The sequence below is a fragment of the Anarhichas minor genome, unplaced genomic scaffold (assembly GCF_050575085.1).
Source record: "Anarhichas minor isolate MPS153535 unplaced genomic scaffold, ASM5057508v1 ptg000010l, whole genome shotgun sequence".
Lineage (NCBI taxonomy): Eukaryota > Metazoa > Chordata > Actinopteri > Perciformes > Anarhichadidae > Anarhichas > Anarhichas minor.
The window spans coordinates 8,951,312-8,968,062 of NW_027466456.1; the positions used below are offsets into that span (position 1 = coordinate 8,951,312).

The 16,751-nt window shown below is 43.7% G+C and overlaps 1 protein-coding gene across 1 annotated transcript in view; it reads right to left on the bottom strand.

Moving 5' to 3' along the window:
- Positions 1-16,751, bottom strand: part of adgrl2a (adhesion G protein-coupled receptor L2a) — a 92,247-nt gene that overhangs the window by 13,691 nt on the left and 61,805 nt on the right. The window contains exons 8-18 of the mRNA XM_076088071.1: positions 9,902-10,198; positions 9,147-9,250; positions 8,522-8,707; positions 7,975-8,013; positions 5,819-6,002; positions 4,972-5,094; positions 4,309-4,514; positions 3,485-3,658; positions 2,687-2,896; positions 1,722-1,942; positions 1,014-1,080 (exon numbers count right to left, since the gene is read on the bottom strand). Coding sequence (XP_075944186.1) covers positions 1,014-1,080; positions 1,722-1,942; positions 2,687-2,896; positions 3,485-3,658; positions 4,309-4,514; positions 4,972-5,094; positions 5,819-6,002; positions 7,975-8,013; positions 8,522-8,707; positions 9,147-9,250; positions 9,902-10,198 — 1,811 coding nt within the window. The remainder of the gene's footprint in view (positions 1-1,013; positions 1,081-1,721; positions 1,943-2,686; positions 2,897-3,484; positions 3,659-4,308; positions 4,515-4,971; positions 5,095-5,818; positions 6,003-7,974; positions 8,014-8,521; positions 8,708-9,146; positions 9,251-9,901; positions 10,199-16,751) is intronic.

Sequence of the window (16,751 nt, forward strand, 5' to 3'; positions counted from 1 at the left end):
GTGAGCAGATTCGTTTTTTTCATCTATTCTGTTCCAACACAGACAAAGAGTTGCACTATTTCTTTGCTTTGAAAGCTGCTAGCGGTCTGCCAATGGTGCGCAGAGAGACTTGCTGGAATTTGACATGGGTGCCCCCTCTCTCCGCTATATTTCCAGTGTCCGTTTGATGTTCAACAGAGGTCACTGCATCTGTAGATACAGTACCAACCATTATGCCGGATAATGAACACAGTGCTGAACAAATACCACCCGTCCTCCCCGCACAGCAGCAGGACAAGTTTGCAGAGCTTCCTCTTCCCTTCGTGTGCATGAGGACAAAGCAATACATGGCGTGGTGGGCTGAGAGGATATATCTGAGGAATACCACCTGCTATTTCTTTTTTTTTGCGCAGGGAGGGAAGACTCCCTAAGGTCTCATTCTTCTGAGCCTCTCTGATGGAGCGGGAGATAATAATGTCATGACCAGTAAATAATTGCATGGCTCAATGGGACATATGTCATTATGATATGCGGTATGTCCTTCACCCCTGACGGTCCTTGACCAAAAAGAAATGTGCCTTTGCTTTTCTTTTTCTCCCCAACACTGACACCTGCTATTTACTGTAGGCAGAAAAACACACAAGGCGCACTCCTGTTGCAGAGGAGGAACAAAAGGCCATTTTCTCATATTCTTTTGTTCCTTCATATCATAAAAAGTCTAAATGGAAGACCGTTAGGTGATGCCTGTAATGTGAGACTTCATGGGAATTGTGTGGAAGCGAGGTTAAAGTGGACTAACAAATCCCGATCCTTGTCAGGCGGTAAGAGGCAGAGAGAATTGTCGGATGCCTCGAAATCTGTCTTTGGCATAAAATTAACCTGTCATCACTGTGGAGCAAAAAACCTGCTGACTTTTCCTTCAGTTCAACCATCTCACTTCCTTTATCGCTCTCCGGCATCTCTTTCATCTCAAGCTCCCAGTCCCTTCCTCACTCTGTCAGTGGCAGTATTCAAAGAAAAATAAAACGGCTTACCATGATGATAAAGGTGACAGGTCCTATAAAACTCCATATGAAGTGATTGTCCACACTTAGCCAGCACCTGTAATAAATAACAAGCACACACTTCAACTTGGGGCAGCGTACACTCCAAAAAAAACATCATCCTGTGGCCAAATATTAATGGAAAGAAATTAATTTTTTGGTTGCTGGGGCTGATGACATTGGACATTGAGTGTGAAATTTCGAGTCAATATTTAGCTTGAAGCGCTTTAACGCTCCTGTCACAATTAAAACAGTTGTACAAAACACAGGGCAGACACAAAGTAGCCCCTCTTGATAGCTGGGTCTTAGCCGAGATTAATCTACGTAAAAGGCTTTTTCGGCACAGTGCTCTTCTCTTTAAGAGAGCATTTACAAACAAGAGGTCACAGGAGGGTCTTTAAACAGAAAGGCATTAATGTAGCTGCGCCCCCCCCCCCCCCCTGAAACCACAGTGTTGAGTCTGTCAGCCACTTTCAAATGACATAAAAAATTGAACAGCCGCCCATCCCTGGCAAAAGGAGCTCAAATGTTTCAGTAGCTCCGGGGATGCACGTAAAGCCCTGGCAGAAATGATGAGGAGATCTTTATTTTTTTTTTCAAAAGCTGCCACATACAGTCACAGCAGGTAAGCCCGCAGAGTGCAGCATCCAGCGTGTCTGCTCTGCATTTCCAAGGATTTGTTCAGAAAGCTGCACTTACGCTTTCTTGGTCCCGTAGCTCCTGTAGTCGATAGCTGCGGAGACACCGACCACAATGGCAGGGAAGAGGTAACCGGACACGTAGTAGTACTTTTTCCGTGAGTATTCGCTCTCAAAGACCTCCACGAGCATGAGGTACAGCTGGACCCCCTCAAGACACATCCAGGAGAAGGACGCCAGGAAGAAGAAGTGGAGGATCCCCGCAATGATGGCGCATCCAATCTGAGTGGGAACAATTAGCAGAAATAACAATAAATATTAGAAGTAAAAACAAGAAAAATCGATAACGGTACGATAACAGTTTCTATAAAATGGGGGGATTTTTTTAGATTAACTTGTAGTGCAAAAATGATTTAAACATGACAAGAGAAATCTCTATGGCACTTTCTTTATTGAAAATTGTATATCATATACCCGATCTTTTATTAAAACCCACTGAAAAGACACCGCTGCTGCCTCAGCCATTCAGTGAAATTGATGAAAAAAAAATAATGAATATTCATTCACCACATGGGCTCTGACTATGCACAGGTTTAGCTTTCCATCAGCACGGCAGGAATTTAAATACCATTTGTATTGTAAGGGTAGAGTTAGTAGATTTAATCATGAAGCTCAGCTGCGCGGAGGAAAAACGTTTCTGTTCTTCTAGAGAAAATGTACGTGGAAAAGAAAAAGATAAAAATGTTATGGATGCAGGGTCAGCCATGACACGGTGGCTTTAAGTGAAAGAGGAAAAAAGAGCTGTCAAGTGGAAGACATGGCCCCTTAGTAATCTATATTAATGGTGCTGTCCCGCTCACGTCATGTCGGGTACAAGCAGAGAAGGTTAGAAACAAACAATGCTTAACGCCTCATCCATTTCACTCTGAAAGGGTCTTTTGTTTTGTTTTGGGGGGGGGGAAGGAGATAAAGTGAGAAGAGAATGAATCAAACTCAAATCAATAGGGTGCAATCGTTCCAGCTTACCCTGGGTTCCGTCATATCGATACCAATTAGGAATATTAACTCTGCGATGAAAAGATTAATACACAGGTTCTTGTGGATGGTGTTGCGATCACTCTGCAGGCCCCGGAAGAAGCAGAAGGTGAAGATGCTGATGGTGAGGCAGACGAGGGACACCACGATCCCGACTCGAGTGATGACAGTCAGGAGCAGTTCATGCACTCTGTCGTTAACCTGGAGGAAATAAAAGATAAAACGGCAAATTTCTAAATATGTTTGGGAAAAGAAAGACGCCAACATGTTTTTCTTTCAGCTCTGTGAGGGATGTGTGAAACATTTTACGTTTTAAATCTTGTGACCCAATTAGCATCACTAAACTTCCTTTACGTATTCCATTGAATGTCACCTTAAAATGATCATTTGTGCTTGAAAAACAGAAAATATAAATCTTCTAGAGCTGAGATCGACAAGAGAGCAAAAGCCTCCTACTGTAAGTGTACAAAACAGGTTCCAACCCCAAAGGGGACTAAAGATATATCGGGGGGGGGGGGGGGGCCACAAACAAAATTATGCTTATTCTTCTTTTTTATTCTTCTTTTTACTTTCACCACTTTAGGTCTTTAAAAATCACTGATTCGCTGAACTGTTCACAGCTCATGTTTATACTGAGGTCATTATCTGAGATGGAGAGTGTTGGGAACCGCTTAGCGAGGGAACGTTACTTAGGTCTTGAATAAAGTAGGTCTGTAGGTTCTTATCAAATAGGAAAAAAAGTGAGTTTGAAAGCAAACTGGAGGACATAAAAAAATGGACGTGACATACTGAGACTTCACGGTGCGCCATGAGGATGGCAAAGTTGGTGAGATGGCTGCAGGAGCAGGTGGTGTGTGTTTTATTGGAGTCCAGGAGTTTGCAGCCTTGGGTGGACCAGTAGCCCATCATGCTCCTCTCAGAGTAATTCCAGAAGGAGCAATTGGAGTTGAAGTAGTGCTCCATCTGCAGATAACAAGAGATATGGTTAAGTGTCCAAATAATTGACTGCCTGAAATTGAAGTACATGTAGAAACACAGAGGCCATTTACCCCCTACTCATACAAAGTATTTTTTTCCGCACTGATATGGATGAGGATCTTTCACTTCACAGCTCTTATGAAGCAATTCATATGTTGTATATCATTTGGCACATGGTTGCCAATTCAACCGAAGCATAGTCGAGGCCTTAATAACAAGAGAAGCATAATTGTTTGACGGCATGTCTTTTGGAATTGCACAATTTCTCTGATAAAGAATGGAGTCACGCGCGGCCCTCTGGGAACTCTAGTGACAACTTTAAAAGACGAAAGATAATTGGTGCTCCAGTAATTTCATCCTAGATTGTACGGGTAATCTAGGAGTTAATTTCCCCCACTATAAAAGAAAATGGGTATCATTTATATCCCAATGTTGATTAAAGAATTAGTTTTCACTAAGAATTCACTTAGGTTCTAAAGACTCCTTTAATTTGATGTTCAATGACTTAAATAAACTGCCGGCTGACCTAGCCAGACATTTACAATTCAAATTGTAGATCTCTGTCTACTCTGGATGTTCCCTCCTGGTGTTTTTTAATATGACCTCTCCATTCACTCTATAGCAGGGAGACTCACGTCAATGTGCTCCAGGGTAAAAATCACTGGGTCATTGATGAATACACGGCTGGACTCCTTGTTGATTGAGGCAGCGATGATGTCAGAGTTGACGGCCACCGACACATTGCGGCCGTAAGCCTCGTTGGCCATCTTGATGGTGGCGTTTTCGGCGCTGAGGAACTGGCCCAGATTTTTGTAGAGCACAAAGACCAGCTTGGCGACTCCTGTCGAAAGTGAAAGACCATCGGAGGATGAGAAAAAAAAATATTATCAAGCTTCCCGAACAATTTAGACAACGTATGAAGAAAAAAGCTGCGGTGACAAAAAGAGGACTAAAAATATAAACACTCCCAATTTATTCCAATGTAATTCCATTAAAAATATTCAACAAAGGAACTGCAAGAATGAGTGAAAGATGAGTGAGAGATAAAGACGCAACGCTTTTAAAATCCTCTCATTTTTCAGCCAAATCCACACGGCTTGGAGTTTTTGAGATAAACTCCTTTGTTGAGCACCGACACTAATACAGACTCTTTACCTTGTCACAGAAACAAGAATAGGAGCTAAAGTCAAACACACATATTGCACTTCAATTTTTTTTTTTTTTTTTAGAGTAAGCAGAACTATCTTGATCAAGTGTTTCTATCTTTATTTTCTTTCGGTATGTTTGAGAGAGCTTACCATTCCGACTGTGGAGCTTGACAGTGTTGGCAGACAGCTGGATTGAGACACCGCTTTTGCTGGATTGTGGAAATTTAAAATCCTGGACCTGGCCATCGGTGCTGAGTACATACACATCCAGGACTGCCAGGTGCAAAAAAAAGGCAGAGGATGGGTTGATGGTGAAAGGACGAGAACATTAGATATCGGTCACTACAGACTGTTTGACTAAGACACAAGGGTATACAAACGAAACAGTGGAGAATATTGAAAGCTTTCTTCCTGATATTTCTACACAACTCTTAGCACAGACCCAAGGGGCATGTTAATGGCTCAAACGCTGGATCTACACAATGACAAAAACGTCAATCTCAAAGTGATCATTTCATCCTTGTGAGACTCTTACTAATGTGAATAAAACAGACCTGCAGAGAAAGAAACAACGACGGAGAAGCCTTCCTTATATGGTCTAAAAGCAGAAGAAAATGAGAGATGGAGGCTGTGGATAAACAATGTGCTTTTCGTGACTCCACAGCAGGCTAATGTTCACATTAATGTATAGAGTTACAAGGTCTAGACGCATACATTTATAAACTAAGCGTGCGCAATCAGAGAATCCAGTCTATTTAATTGTCTGATATTCATCACTTTGTCAGTAAGCGACTCGTTAAACCTAATATGCGTTGTTTTTCTTTTCCCCCGAGGTTTAAACGCTTATTATGAAAACAAAGTCCTTTTTTATGAGGAGGCCTTGTTTTCCCATCACAGGAGTTACCCTCTCAATGAATTGAAAGTAATCGAATTAAATGAGCCTGCATCAATCAAGAACTCTTTGTCATTTGCTTACCGCGAACTCTTGTTTACTTACTTATATTGTCGGCAGGAACTTTGACAATGGCCGGTTCCATGAGGTTGTCGGCAAGGACAAAGGCACCTTCCTCCAGAGTATCGAGTAACATGGTGGCGGCGTGCGTTTGCTCCGTGCTGTTCATGTCTTGCCATGACTTCAAGGCCTCTGGACGCAGAAGGTTATCTACCGTGTCCACAATAGCCTGTGTCAAAGCAGACAAACAAATACACAAAAACAAACAAAAACAAAAGCTACTTGAGTAAAATAAATAAATTAGTTTGCAAGCATAAGCACAGACATGCAGACACTGAAATGGATGAAAGGCTGTGCTGAAGCATCACATCTGTGAGAATTCAAATGAATGTGATGGGAAAAAAAAGAAGAAGAAGAATCTAAAGTGACATTTAGTCTTTGGTTGTGTATATATATATATATATATGACAAGCTTAATTACAGACAGTTACAGAATAAGAAAGACATCATTATTGTAATTTTATTGATTCAGTTTCTTTTTCAAGGACGCTGCATCGGGGCAGACACTGTGTCGGGTCTGTCCGAGAGCAGGATATTAAGAAATGGCCTGATTAAAGTCAAATTGCAAAAAGCTGTCCTCAATTAAAACTCTCTAATTGCAAAGCTAACATTTGACCCGCAGTCAACGTGTCCTCAAGTTCAAATATATAAGTGTGCAAAAAGTCATTAAGTCACTCTGCAAAAATCAGGAAATGTGTGCAAAATAAAACAATTATATGTAAAATATGTTGAATTGAATTGTATCCTTTGTGCAAACATTTTTCCAGCCTTTCTGCCACATGAAGAGCTCAGGACAGGCAGAGGATAAACTGGGCGTGGGATCCAGACGATGCCGAGTTTTCTTCAGGAAGTAATCAAATCAATGCGTCTAATCTGGTAATCAATGCCGTCGACGGCTGGTGGAAAGGTTGGGGGGGCAGCTATAGTGATGTTGCGTCAAGTATGGCAGATGTCAGATACTGCTGACTCGACGATCTCTGTCCCAAATCCTCTCAGGTTGTCATTAGTCAAATCAATGCTGTCATTTACATCGACACAACCTCTCTAACACCGTGTTTCCGATGGCAAAAAGAAAATCTACTTTGACATTACTACGTGGCATTAAAAACCAAATGATGATGAGATGATTTTAGGGAGGTGGTGTAAGCACAAACATGTATATCTTCTCTTTTCCTCCATTCTTTTTATGAACGTACGGCTGATGACTGGCTAATTAGCTCGATCCATTTTAACACCCTCCCGAAGGAGAGATTTGGATCGAGGGGGGTGACTTTGATGGCAGGTGGAGGACACTGATCCCCCTAATGGTTGAGGGATATATATGACCAAAATACTTTTGATGTATGAACCCAACCAGCATTCAAGGAAAGGAAGAAAGAAATGGTTTGACCTGACTAACTATTAGCCCTATTACCCAGATAGAGCTAAAGATTTGCACCTTTAATTTATGAAACAAATGACATCTATGACCTAAAACCGATGTCCTCGTTAAACAAGAGCCACAATTTTCACAGTGAAAGGCCAGGTGATCGTCCTTGAAAAGAAAAAGAGAAAAAGATTTGAAGAAATCCTTCTCTATGAACCTTGGAAGTAGGCTGAAGTTGTGCCAGAAGCGCGAGGGGGGGGGGGGGGGGCTGCTTCTACAACATATCCTTGTTTGATGCAATATTCAGGAGGGTTTTTATATTGAATGGAAAATATAACAATGCAGAAAATCCTTCAGCAAATGAATAATGAGAGGGATGTGAGAACAGGTTGTTTGTTTGAGTGTTACGCATCCAGACGTGCAATCTTGAGTAAACACTTAGAAAACATACAATAGGGAGAAACAGAATGAAAAACAAAATACACTATCGCTGTCAACGCATAGAGGGATGGGAAAGAACACAGAGACACATCCATGTAAGGGAGCCACCTCGGTGATTGGACATGACTTCTCTCGGACTTTAGAAAGCACTTTGTGTACGACTGTGTGTAAGGCAATTACTCAAAAAAAAAAAAGCAGGAAGCACAGGGAGGCGGGAGTACATGACAGTGCAGAGGGTACATGCTGCTGAACTTGGACTGGGGCATATACAGTAGCACAGGAATGGAGGAGGGGACGGCAGCAAGCAGAGAGGGCAGAGGCATTGCTCCTGTACCTTCATGTACGCCCTGCATGTCCTTTCTCGTTTTTGAAGCTTTTTTTTATTAGAAAAGAAAAAGAACAGATAAAAAATAGAGACACATAATTTGCACACGTTCATGAGCTTTGAGTAAAGGCTTTGTGGAAACAAGGCCCTGACTGAGTGGTCGAGATACAAAGTTACTGCTGAATGACTTATCCAGTCACTCCCCCATCTCACGTACCGCTGACCCACTTACCTGGAGGTCCAAGTGTAAAAAGTGCTTAAGCTCACCTTTATGACATGCTGTATTTCCCCCCCAGAGACTCCTGACACATCATAATACTACAAATGTACAAACACTGCCGTTAACACAGATCTCTGATACATGCCAGTCTGAAATACCATAACTGCTATTTTTGTTTTCGTCTTGTCTGTCAGCTATCCTGCACAAAGAGAACGAAAGGCAGGCTACATGTGACAACACATATCTACTACTTTTCACACTACTGCATTGTTTTGGGGCACACTGTAATCCATTCTGCTGTTCCATATCGTGTCTTATGTTTTGCAGGATTTTTACCTTGTTGAAGCTCCGTCCCGCAGAGTCCTTCTCGCTGGGTCTGAGCTCCTGCAGCTGAGCGTCCAGGATGTCCACCAGCTGCTCCATCAGGCGCACCGAGGAGCTGACGTCCCCGGCAAAGATGGGGCCTTTGGTGTGCTTGGCTAACTCGTTGGCCAAGTTAGCTGCATTTTCACCGCTGCGGATCTGCGGGGGGGCGGGGGGCAGAGAGGGAAAAAAACGTTCACAAGCATGCTAGGAGACAGACTTGGAGGGTTTCCGTAGAGCCCTGTTTCAAGTAAAAAAAAAAACAGGTGCACAAAGAGCTGCTTGCTAATACACATTTATGCATGTGTGTAAGTGCTTCATTTCTGCTCATTTGTCTGACATCATTTTGCCATTATGTTGACTGATGCATCTGCAATTTGAACACATTCTTCACATTTTGAGTTGTTTTCTGAAAACACACATAACAAAGATCTCATTTCCGGACCTCTGTTATAGCTGATAAATGCAGCTTTCAAGCTCATCTCACTGAGCTTTAGCAGCCATCTCTGTAACAAGGATGTATTCATATTATTTTGTGCATCTCCCTCTGTTTTTTTTTTTAAGAAACACATTCCACTTCCGCAGAGCGCATACAGACCTTTTGTGCTACTTGGTTGACCCAGTGGGAGGTACAGTTGCTGAGATCAGGGCCCTTCGGGTGCCAGGCCCCAGTGGAAAGGACACACGAATAAGAGGCCGTGCCTGACAGATGAAAACAAGAACAGAATAGTCCACTTTAATCAAGTCAAATCAAATTAGAAAATGAAGCCAGAGAATGTTGGCTTGTTTGTGTGCACACAGAAATATCCGCCCTGAAGGATATTTTGTCTTTCTCACTGTGCTAATCTGGTAATACTGTCTGGATGCTATCAAAGGACAAATTAAATAGAAATTGTTGGATACAGTAAACTCCAAACATGTTAAGTCATCAATATTGTTTCTGAATATTTTTTCAACAGCAACAAAGTGGCAGCAACTCTTTCCCCGTTCCTAATCATCCCTGTGCCTGATGAACTCGGAGCGCTAACACGATTTCACACACAATCAAATGAGGGATGCTCGTCTCCACGCGAGCTGCAGGAGAAGCAGCTGAGCTACAGATTACAGTTACAGTTACAGATTGCTAAATCATGTTGTCGACCTGGAATGGCACAGCTAAAACCTAATACCATTATAAACACTGATTCCCTGAACACCTACGCCAGCTGATGCTCTTTATAGATAAAAAGGTTGTATGCAAGATTATCAGACAACATCTCACAAACTCTAACATGGGATGCTCTCTTGGGACGCCTCAGGTCATATTGAAAGCAGAAAGCACACGGCCCGGCGGTAAGAGGGAGCCCTGTTTACCTCGTGTTCCCTTGGGGCAAGGTCGCTCCACGAGCATGCCCCTCTGGGTCTGAGGCCACATTATGTCTCGTTTCTCGGTGGCCTCGCAGAAGCGCTCGGGTAAAGGGAAGGACTCGAGGGGCGGAGGGGAAGTAGTCTGTGGAATCACAGGAGGCGGCCTGGCTGCTCCCCTGCTGCCCTCCTTGAGCCCTGTTGTGGTGGTAGTGTTGGCCACACCCCAGTGCGCTGTGGTTGTTGTGGTGGTGGTTGTAGTTTTCTGAGGCTGAGGGGACGTGGTGACTTCTGAGAGTGGTGGAGCTGTGAAGAGACAGAGGGTACAGAGCCATCACATTTTGTGGAGTCAAGTGAGGAGAACATTATCGGCTCCATGATTTATGGAATTGGATTCTCTCTGGGACTGCGTTATGAAAACATGATGCAGTTTGACCTGCGGTTGCTGTGTGAGGTCAGCTAATTAGTGTGACAACCCTGGGGTGCATTATGTGGACTGTATGAAGTATGCTGCTTTGACAGGTATTCAAACCTTGGCCTTCTAGTGGGCAGATGCCCTCATGTGCCACTAAACCTTAACGGTGTCCCCTGTAACTAACATTCATATATTTTCTTTTCCTCAACAATGTCATGCTTATAAGTCCAAGGATCCTGTTGTGTCAATTGCTGCTAAGTGCTCTGTGCAACAAGCGTATTTACGTTCCCGTTGACTATGGCTTATCCAAGGCACTCAGTCGGCAATGAACAATGCAATAATTACAGTAACATCCTCCTGCCTGGCAATCATTCTTGCATGGGAGATTTTGCGGCATGGCTGATTAAATCTCACGAACACAGAACCTGTATATGTAGCCACGGTGCCTGAACATTCATTTTACAGTTCTTTTCTTGCTACAACTCATACTCTGATAAAGCAGGTGTGCAGTAACTCATGCAATGCCTCGGGCAAAAACAATATGTTTCAGTCCTGGGAAGGAGGAAATAGTGCACTCTATATATTTAACATGAGCCACTAAGGAAAAACTATGAAGACATTTTTCATGTGATACGCCAGAGAAGTGTGGGCTACACTGCAATTACATTTCATAAAAGTTGAACACGAGAGAGTGTCATAGATGAAATGTTCATAAACACTAAACTATTTGATATAAATCTGCTCCACATCTACAAGTGAAAACTAACAAAAGATGACCCCCCCCCCCTCTGTTGGTTGAATTCAAAAGGATGAGCTATATCACTCGAAAGAGCTCCGATTGGAATGCAACGTGCACACTGACTATAATCGCATTTGAGTTCTTTGATTTCCTCCATTAGGCTGCCTGTAGAGCATGCAGAGAATGTGAAGAGGTGCAGTTACACTGCTTGAGCCGAGCACAGTCGTCCTCAGCAGAACAACCGACATTGGAGAGACAGAGCGAAAGAGAGCGAAAGAGAGCGAAAGAGAGCAGGGAGTCAGGGGCAGGGCAGGGGAAATGGAGAAGGAAGGAGAGATGATGGAGGCGCACATAGAAGACGACGACAGGAAGATTCACGAACAATGGGTCTGAGCTGGAGACAGTTTCTGTCTTCCAGTGGATTGGGGGAAAGGCAGCTAGACCCCAGGCAGCAACACCTCCATATCTATTGCCTCCATTGGATAATGGGTCTTGCTGATAGCACACACACACACACACACACACCACCACTACTATCACCACAGGCCCCACGGTGTGGATGAGAGGCTTCAGCACAGTTCAGCTGGAGGGAAATCACCTTTGAGGCTGGCTGCTACCTGTGGCGAATTAGGCTGTATTGACCAGAGGAGATGACTCTGTGCTCCCTCCTGTTGGGGGCTTTAGAACTCCACACACACACACACACACACACACACACACAACACAAACCACAAACATGCACAAAACACACACACACACACACACACACCGGTGACATGAAGGTGTACACAGTTGACTGGCTTCACCTCAGCCTCCTCTGCTCTCGTCCCTCCTCCCCTACCTTTATCCTTTTACTCAACACAGTGAAATCCTCGGCTGCACGGCCTGTCACAGCGGTTGAGAGACAACCTGTGCTTAGTGTCCTTTCAGCACTAGCATTTAGCTGGCTGGGAGAAATGCCTGTCTCTATTCTGCACCAATACCGTTTTATTGCTATACCCCTTATTTTTTTTCATGACTCACTGAGAAGACTCAGAGGTGGAAGAAATAGTCACGAAAAAAATAAATAAAAAGCTTTTGCAAATGTCCGGTGAAGCATACGCTAGCATTTAATGTTGAAGCTCGGTCCAAAGAAAATGAATGTGTTGACATATTGTGTGAATAACTATATCATTCCTTTTAAACATCTGGGTCTGGGTTGCTTGGCAAACTTCCAGAAGATTCCCAACAAACTGTGGGGCCCTTTATTGGTTTCCCTTTTCCAAAGTATGAAAGACGATAAGGTACGATCCTAGTCTCTGTGAATGGGGAGTTTAGAATGACGACAGAAATAAAATGAAAATGAATCGCTGCTCGACAGCATGATTTAAGGTAAAAGGCTCGCAACTCCAGACGATAAATCAAAGCGGCATCTGCTGTAATCCAAGCGCATTCCTTTAGCATGTCATCTAACAACTGTATCTTGTCTACACCCCTCATTCAAGAGGGCTGCTCGTCATGGCTCGCTGGGATGTTGAGCCCCGTGCTCTAGTTACAACATGTACAATTAAACCTCTCTGAAGTTTTTATTTATTTCTTCGCTACCTGCTATCAGCGGGGATGATTAATGTTTGTTAATACGAGGCTAGAACTAATGCGTCTGGCTCTCCTAAAGCCTTCCATTGGAGAGGGATTGCCCCGTAGCAAACTGGAAGGGTTTGGTTTTGGGAAAGTGGTGTGGGGTTGGGGGTTGGATTTGCTGAGCCAATGTCTGTGCTGCGCGGGACAGAAAAGCTGTGTTGGCATTGCTACAAATGCTTTTTTTCTCGGTGAGCACCGTCATAGAATAAAGCTATACGTTAAAGAGCTTCATTATCAAGAACTATTATGAAAAGGACATAAGTAAAAGAGCTCAAATAATCCTGTCGGGAGTTTTATTCCATGTCTATGACGCAAACTAATCCTCTTTGCTGTGTGAAAAAGAGGCTAATGTGAATGTAGGCTATACTTCCCAGGGATATTCGTGCATAAACAATGCAGCCTCTCTGACCACTGCTGCTCCTGTTTACGTAGCGTGTCAGCCCGTAATCCTGCCAGCGACACAATAATCTTATTACCTTTATGCCATAGCTTGGTTTAATTTGATCCAATGAGAGCTGGGAGGAATTAACCCAAAGGTATTAAAAAAGGGACACTCCTCTCAGGCAGTCACTTCTTCACAGAGATGTCTAAGTGGATAAGTTTATCAGCAGCCACTGTGAGGGATGGGTATTGATCTGTTGGTAGTGCTGCAGCAGCCTTTTTCCCCCATACCTTTTGTGATTCATATCATGGACCAAATATTTCTGTTTTCCACTGTGGCAACACATGCCTCCTCCCACTGAATGCCTTCCCCGTGCAATATTCCTTTGACAACGACAAAAGAAGCAAATTCCCATGTTTGGGCTATATAGCAAAAACCAGGACAGGATCCTTGATTATTATGTCTCTGCTGCACTCAGCCCAAGGGGGGGGACCTTCAATTAGCTGTCACAGAGTGTGAACGCATAGAGTGATATTCTCCAAAGCACCGCCAATAGTCGGGACAGACTTATTCATAACCTCTTTGTGAGATTCGACGCCCACACTTGAATGTATCTCAGCGGTTCTGTTATTACCGCTGGGGTTATAGGTCTGGGATTGACGACAGACAATGAGACAGGAATCCAGGGGAGGAAAAGGCGAGAGGAGCACGGCTTGCCGAGTGTTGTCAGAGCATATGCATACACATACTGTAAGCACTCAGGAACACCCACGCTCACACACACACGGAGCCCAGATGAGACTTTTCCAGGACTCCGCAGTCATGCCGGGGTGACAAATGAAAACCGACGGCGTGTGTGTCTTTTATATTATGCTTAACGACTTCACTTTCAGTAGGCGCCGCATGGATGTTCATCAGGGTAATGTTTCATACACATTACCAGGTGCTGTTTATCTTGCGAGGGAGGGGAAGAAAGGGTACGGGAACACACATCTAGCATTTGTTTCAGCTAATTTGCCACGCAAAAAGTTAAAATAATTATTAGATCTCACTTGTCCCCTGCTCTGTCATGGAATAATCTCATAATGATGTGAAGCGAGGCTGCTTAGGGGGATTTACGTCTTTGTTCCCATTTTGTAGGAGACTTACTCCTTCCTATGGTAAAAAAAATTAAAATCCTGTCTTTTGTACACTGTGAAATGCTGCTCCTGGGTGGCAATCACCTCCGAATGGAAGAGGAATCGGGAAAGTTAACAAGTCAGTTGGAACTCAAACAATTCAAAAGTCTGTTTCTGCCATCAGAAGGGGGGGGGGGGGGGGGGGGCACGCTCAGGGAACCAAGAGAATCTAGTAGATGGAAAATAAATGAATAACCCATCAGCTTTCATGTCATTCAGCACGGAGCGCAGGTTAATTGAAATAAGGTGTTGAACTGCGAAAAAAAAAAAACCCAAGTGTAAATTATTTCCTCTGCTAATGCTGTGGCTGAAATATCTCAATTTCAAAACATGCATTTCACTCAGCCCTCTGGATGCAGCCTCGCTTCCGAGTTCATATGGAAATTGAGCTATTCTTAAGTATGAAATAGTGTGATGATTTATAATAGGTTTGCGAAGCATTTTGATATCTACCAATAATAACAATAATACACAAAGGAAATTGGATTACACGTCTTTCGGTCTGCGCTGCATTTGTAGCTGTGCGGTGGAACACGGTGTATGATTGCTTGTGTGCCAGCAGTAAATATCAAGAAAGCTGAGTGAAAATTCATATAATTTCCCATGAGTCATGTCCATGTGAGGGTGTGTGTACAGTATGCGTCCGTGTCTTAGGGAACAAAACCTAATAGCTGGCTTATGTTATTTACTGCTGTCGCCAATATTTCGCTTTCCCTCAATACAAACACATCGATTCATATGGACAAAAGGTAGGCAGGCAGAGTGCACTCCCACACAGGCGCGCGCTTACACAGACAAGCTTATAAACACATGTACACATTCATATACACCCTCACACACAGAATGACACCAAAGTATAGAGAACAGACACAGCAGCTGCCAGACTACAGCCTGCTTTTTCCCCCTCCTCCTTGCAGCTCTCTCTGTACTGTACGTGCCTCAAATTTCAAGCATTAACTCTAAGTGTGCCGAGTAGACTGATATTTAATGCCTTGCACACAGGAGGATGTCTATTTCAGAGGTGCTCATATACACACACAAACACACACACACACACATACAGCGGTGTAACACAAAAAGCATGCACACCCACATAAACACAGATTAGAGAAACACACATAGACACAACAATCAGGCCTGCGTGAAATAAATCTCCTCAAAGGCGTGTGTCAGGGAGTGATGGGGGACCATTGTGATGTCTCAGTAATAATTCTTTTAATACGCCTTGTTTCACAGTCAGACTGTAATCAAACAAGAGACTGTGGATCCCCTTGGCTATTGGGCTCAGTGTACCCATAATCACACCCCCCCCCCCTCGCTCTTTTATGTAAAACAACTCTTTGTGACATTCTAAATCATAACCCCGGGTTCGCTGTTGCCCACATACTTGTATGCTGTCAGCGAAACATTGTACAGTAGTTGTACATCAGCGGGGAAAGACTTTCCAGGAGAAGTGGTGACGAGCAGCTAGGGAATATGAGAAAACATTTTCTCGAGGTGTGCTTTTGAATAAACAGTGAAATGTTCCTCCTCGTCCGGCAACAACTGGCCCTCGTGTCTTATGAGGAGCGGCAGAGATCGTGATCAGATTTCAGAAGAAACAGGTGACCTCCTGACCTCTTGTACTGAACGGCCACCAGACACCGGGTGGTTAAGTAATATCCCACCATGTAATATCAGAGACGTGGCAAACAAGACTGTAAATCCCCATCGTGGGACTTCCCCCCCTTTTTATCGCCCCAGTTAAATTCAACCTTATATCGTAACCAAGAATGAGACCAGTGGGTCACGAAGTAGACGGCATAACGTCACAGTGTTTCATAAAATTGCGGTTAAAAAAAAGCTACATGGGAGGAATAAAGAAGGGAAGCTGGCATTTAGGGAGATCCTGCAGTCCGGCAGTAAAGAAGGGGGCCTTTAGATACAAATACACTCCCCAATAGTGCCCTTCCAACCCAGAAATTCTACATTATCAGTAAGATGGACAGATTTCTGGGATTTAGGGACGCCTTTAAGTGCTATGACAACATAAGGGACATCCTGAGTTAACCTGACACGGCTACCAACACACAGGTTTAAGACTATGAGTCACTTCTGGGGATTTTGCTGGGCTGTTTTCTGCAGATTGTTGTGTGTACAGTGAGGTGTTTGATTTGGTCCGATTTTGGCTGGCCATGCTTGTGTAGTCAGTCAACATTGGTGTGACCCTGAAAACAGCCAACAGGAGTTTGGGTGAAGAGGAAAGAAATGTGAGAAGGAACCAGAGAGAAGTTGTTTATCACAACGGCTTTCACGTAGTTAACCTGTGCAATCACCACTTAGGCAAAATAAGCTTCATGCTATATTGTTCAATGGAATAATGTCACTTAAACACCGTTATAAGGTGTTCCCCCAGTGGGCCAATATTTCTGAAAGACATCACTGGGGAGTGTGTGATCCCCGATCTTCGAGTACGTGAAGGCCGTCTTTGTCCTCGTGCCGCGTGTGTACGGTTTCCCAGAAGGCACAGCAAAGGATTTACTCAA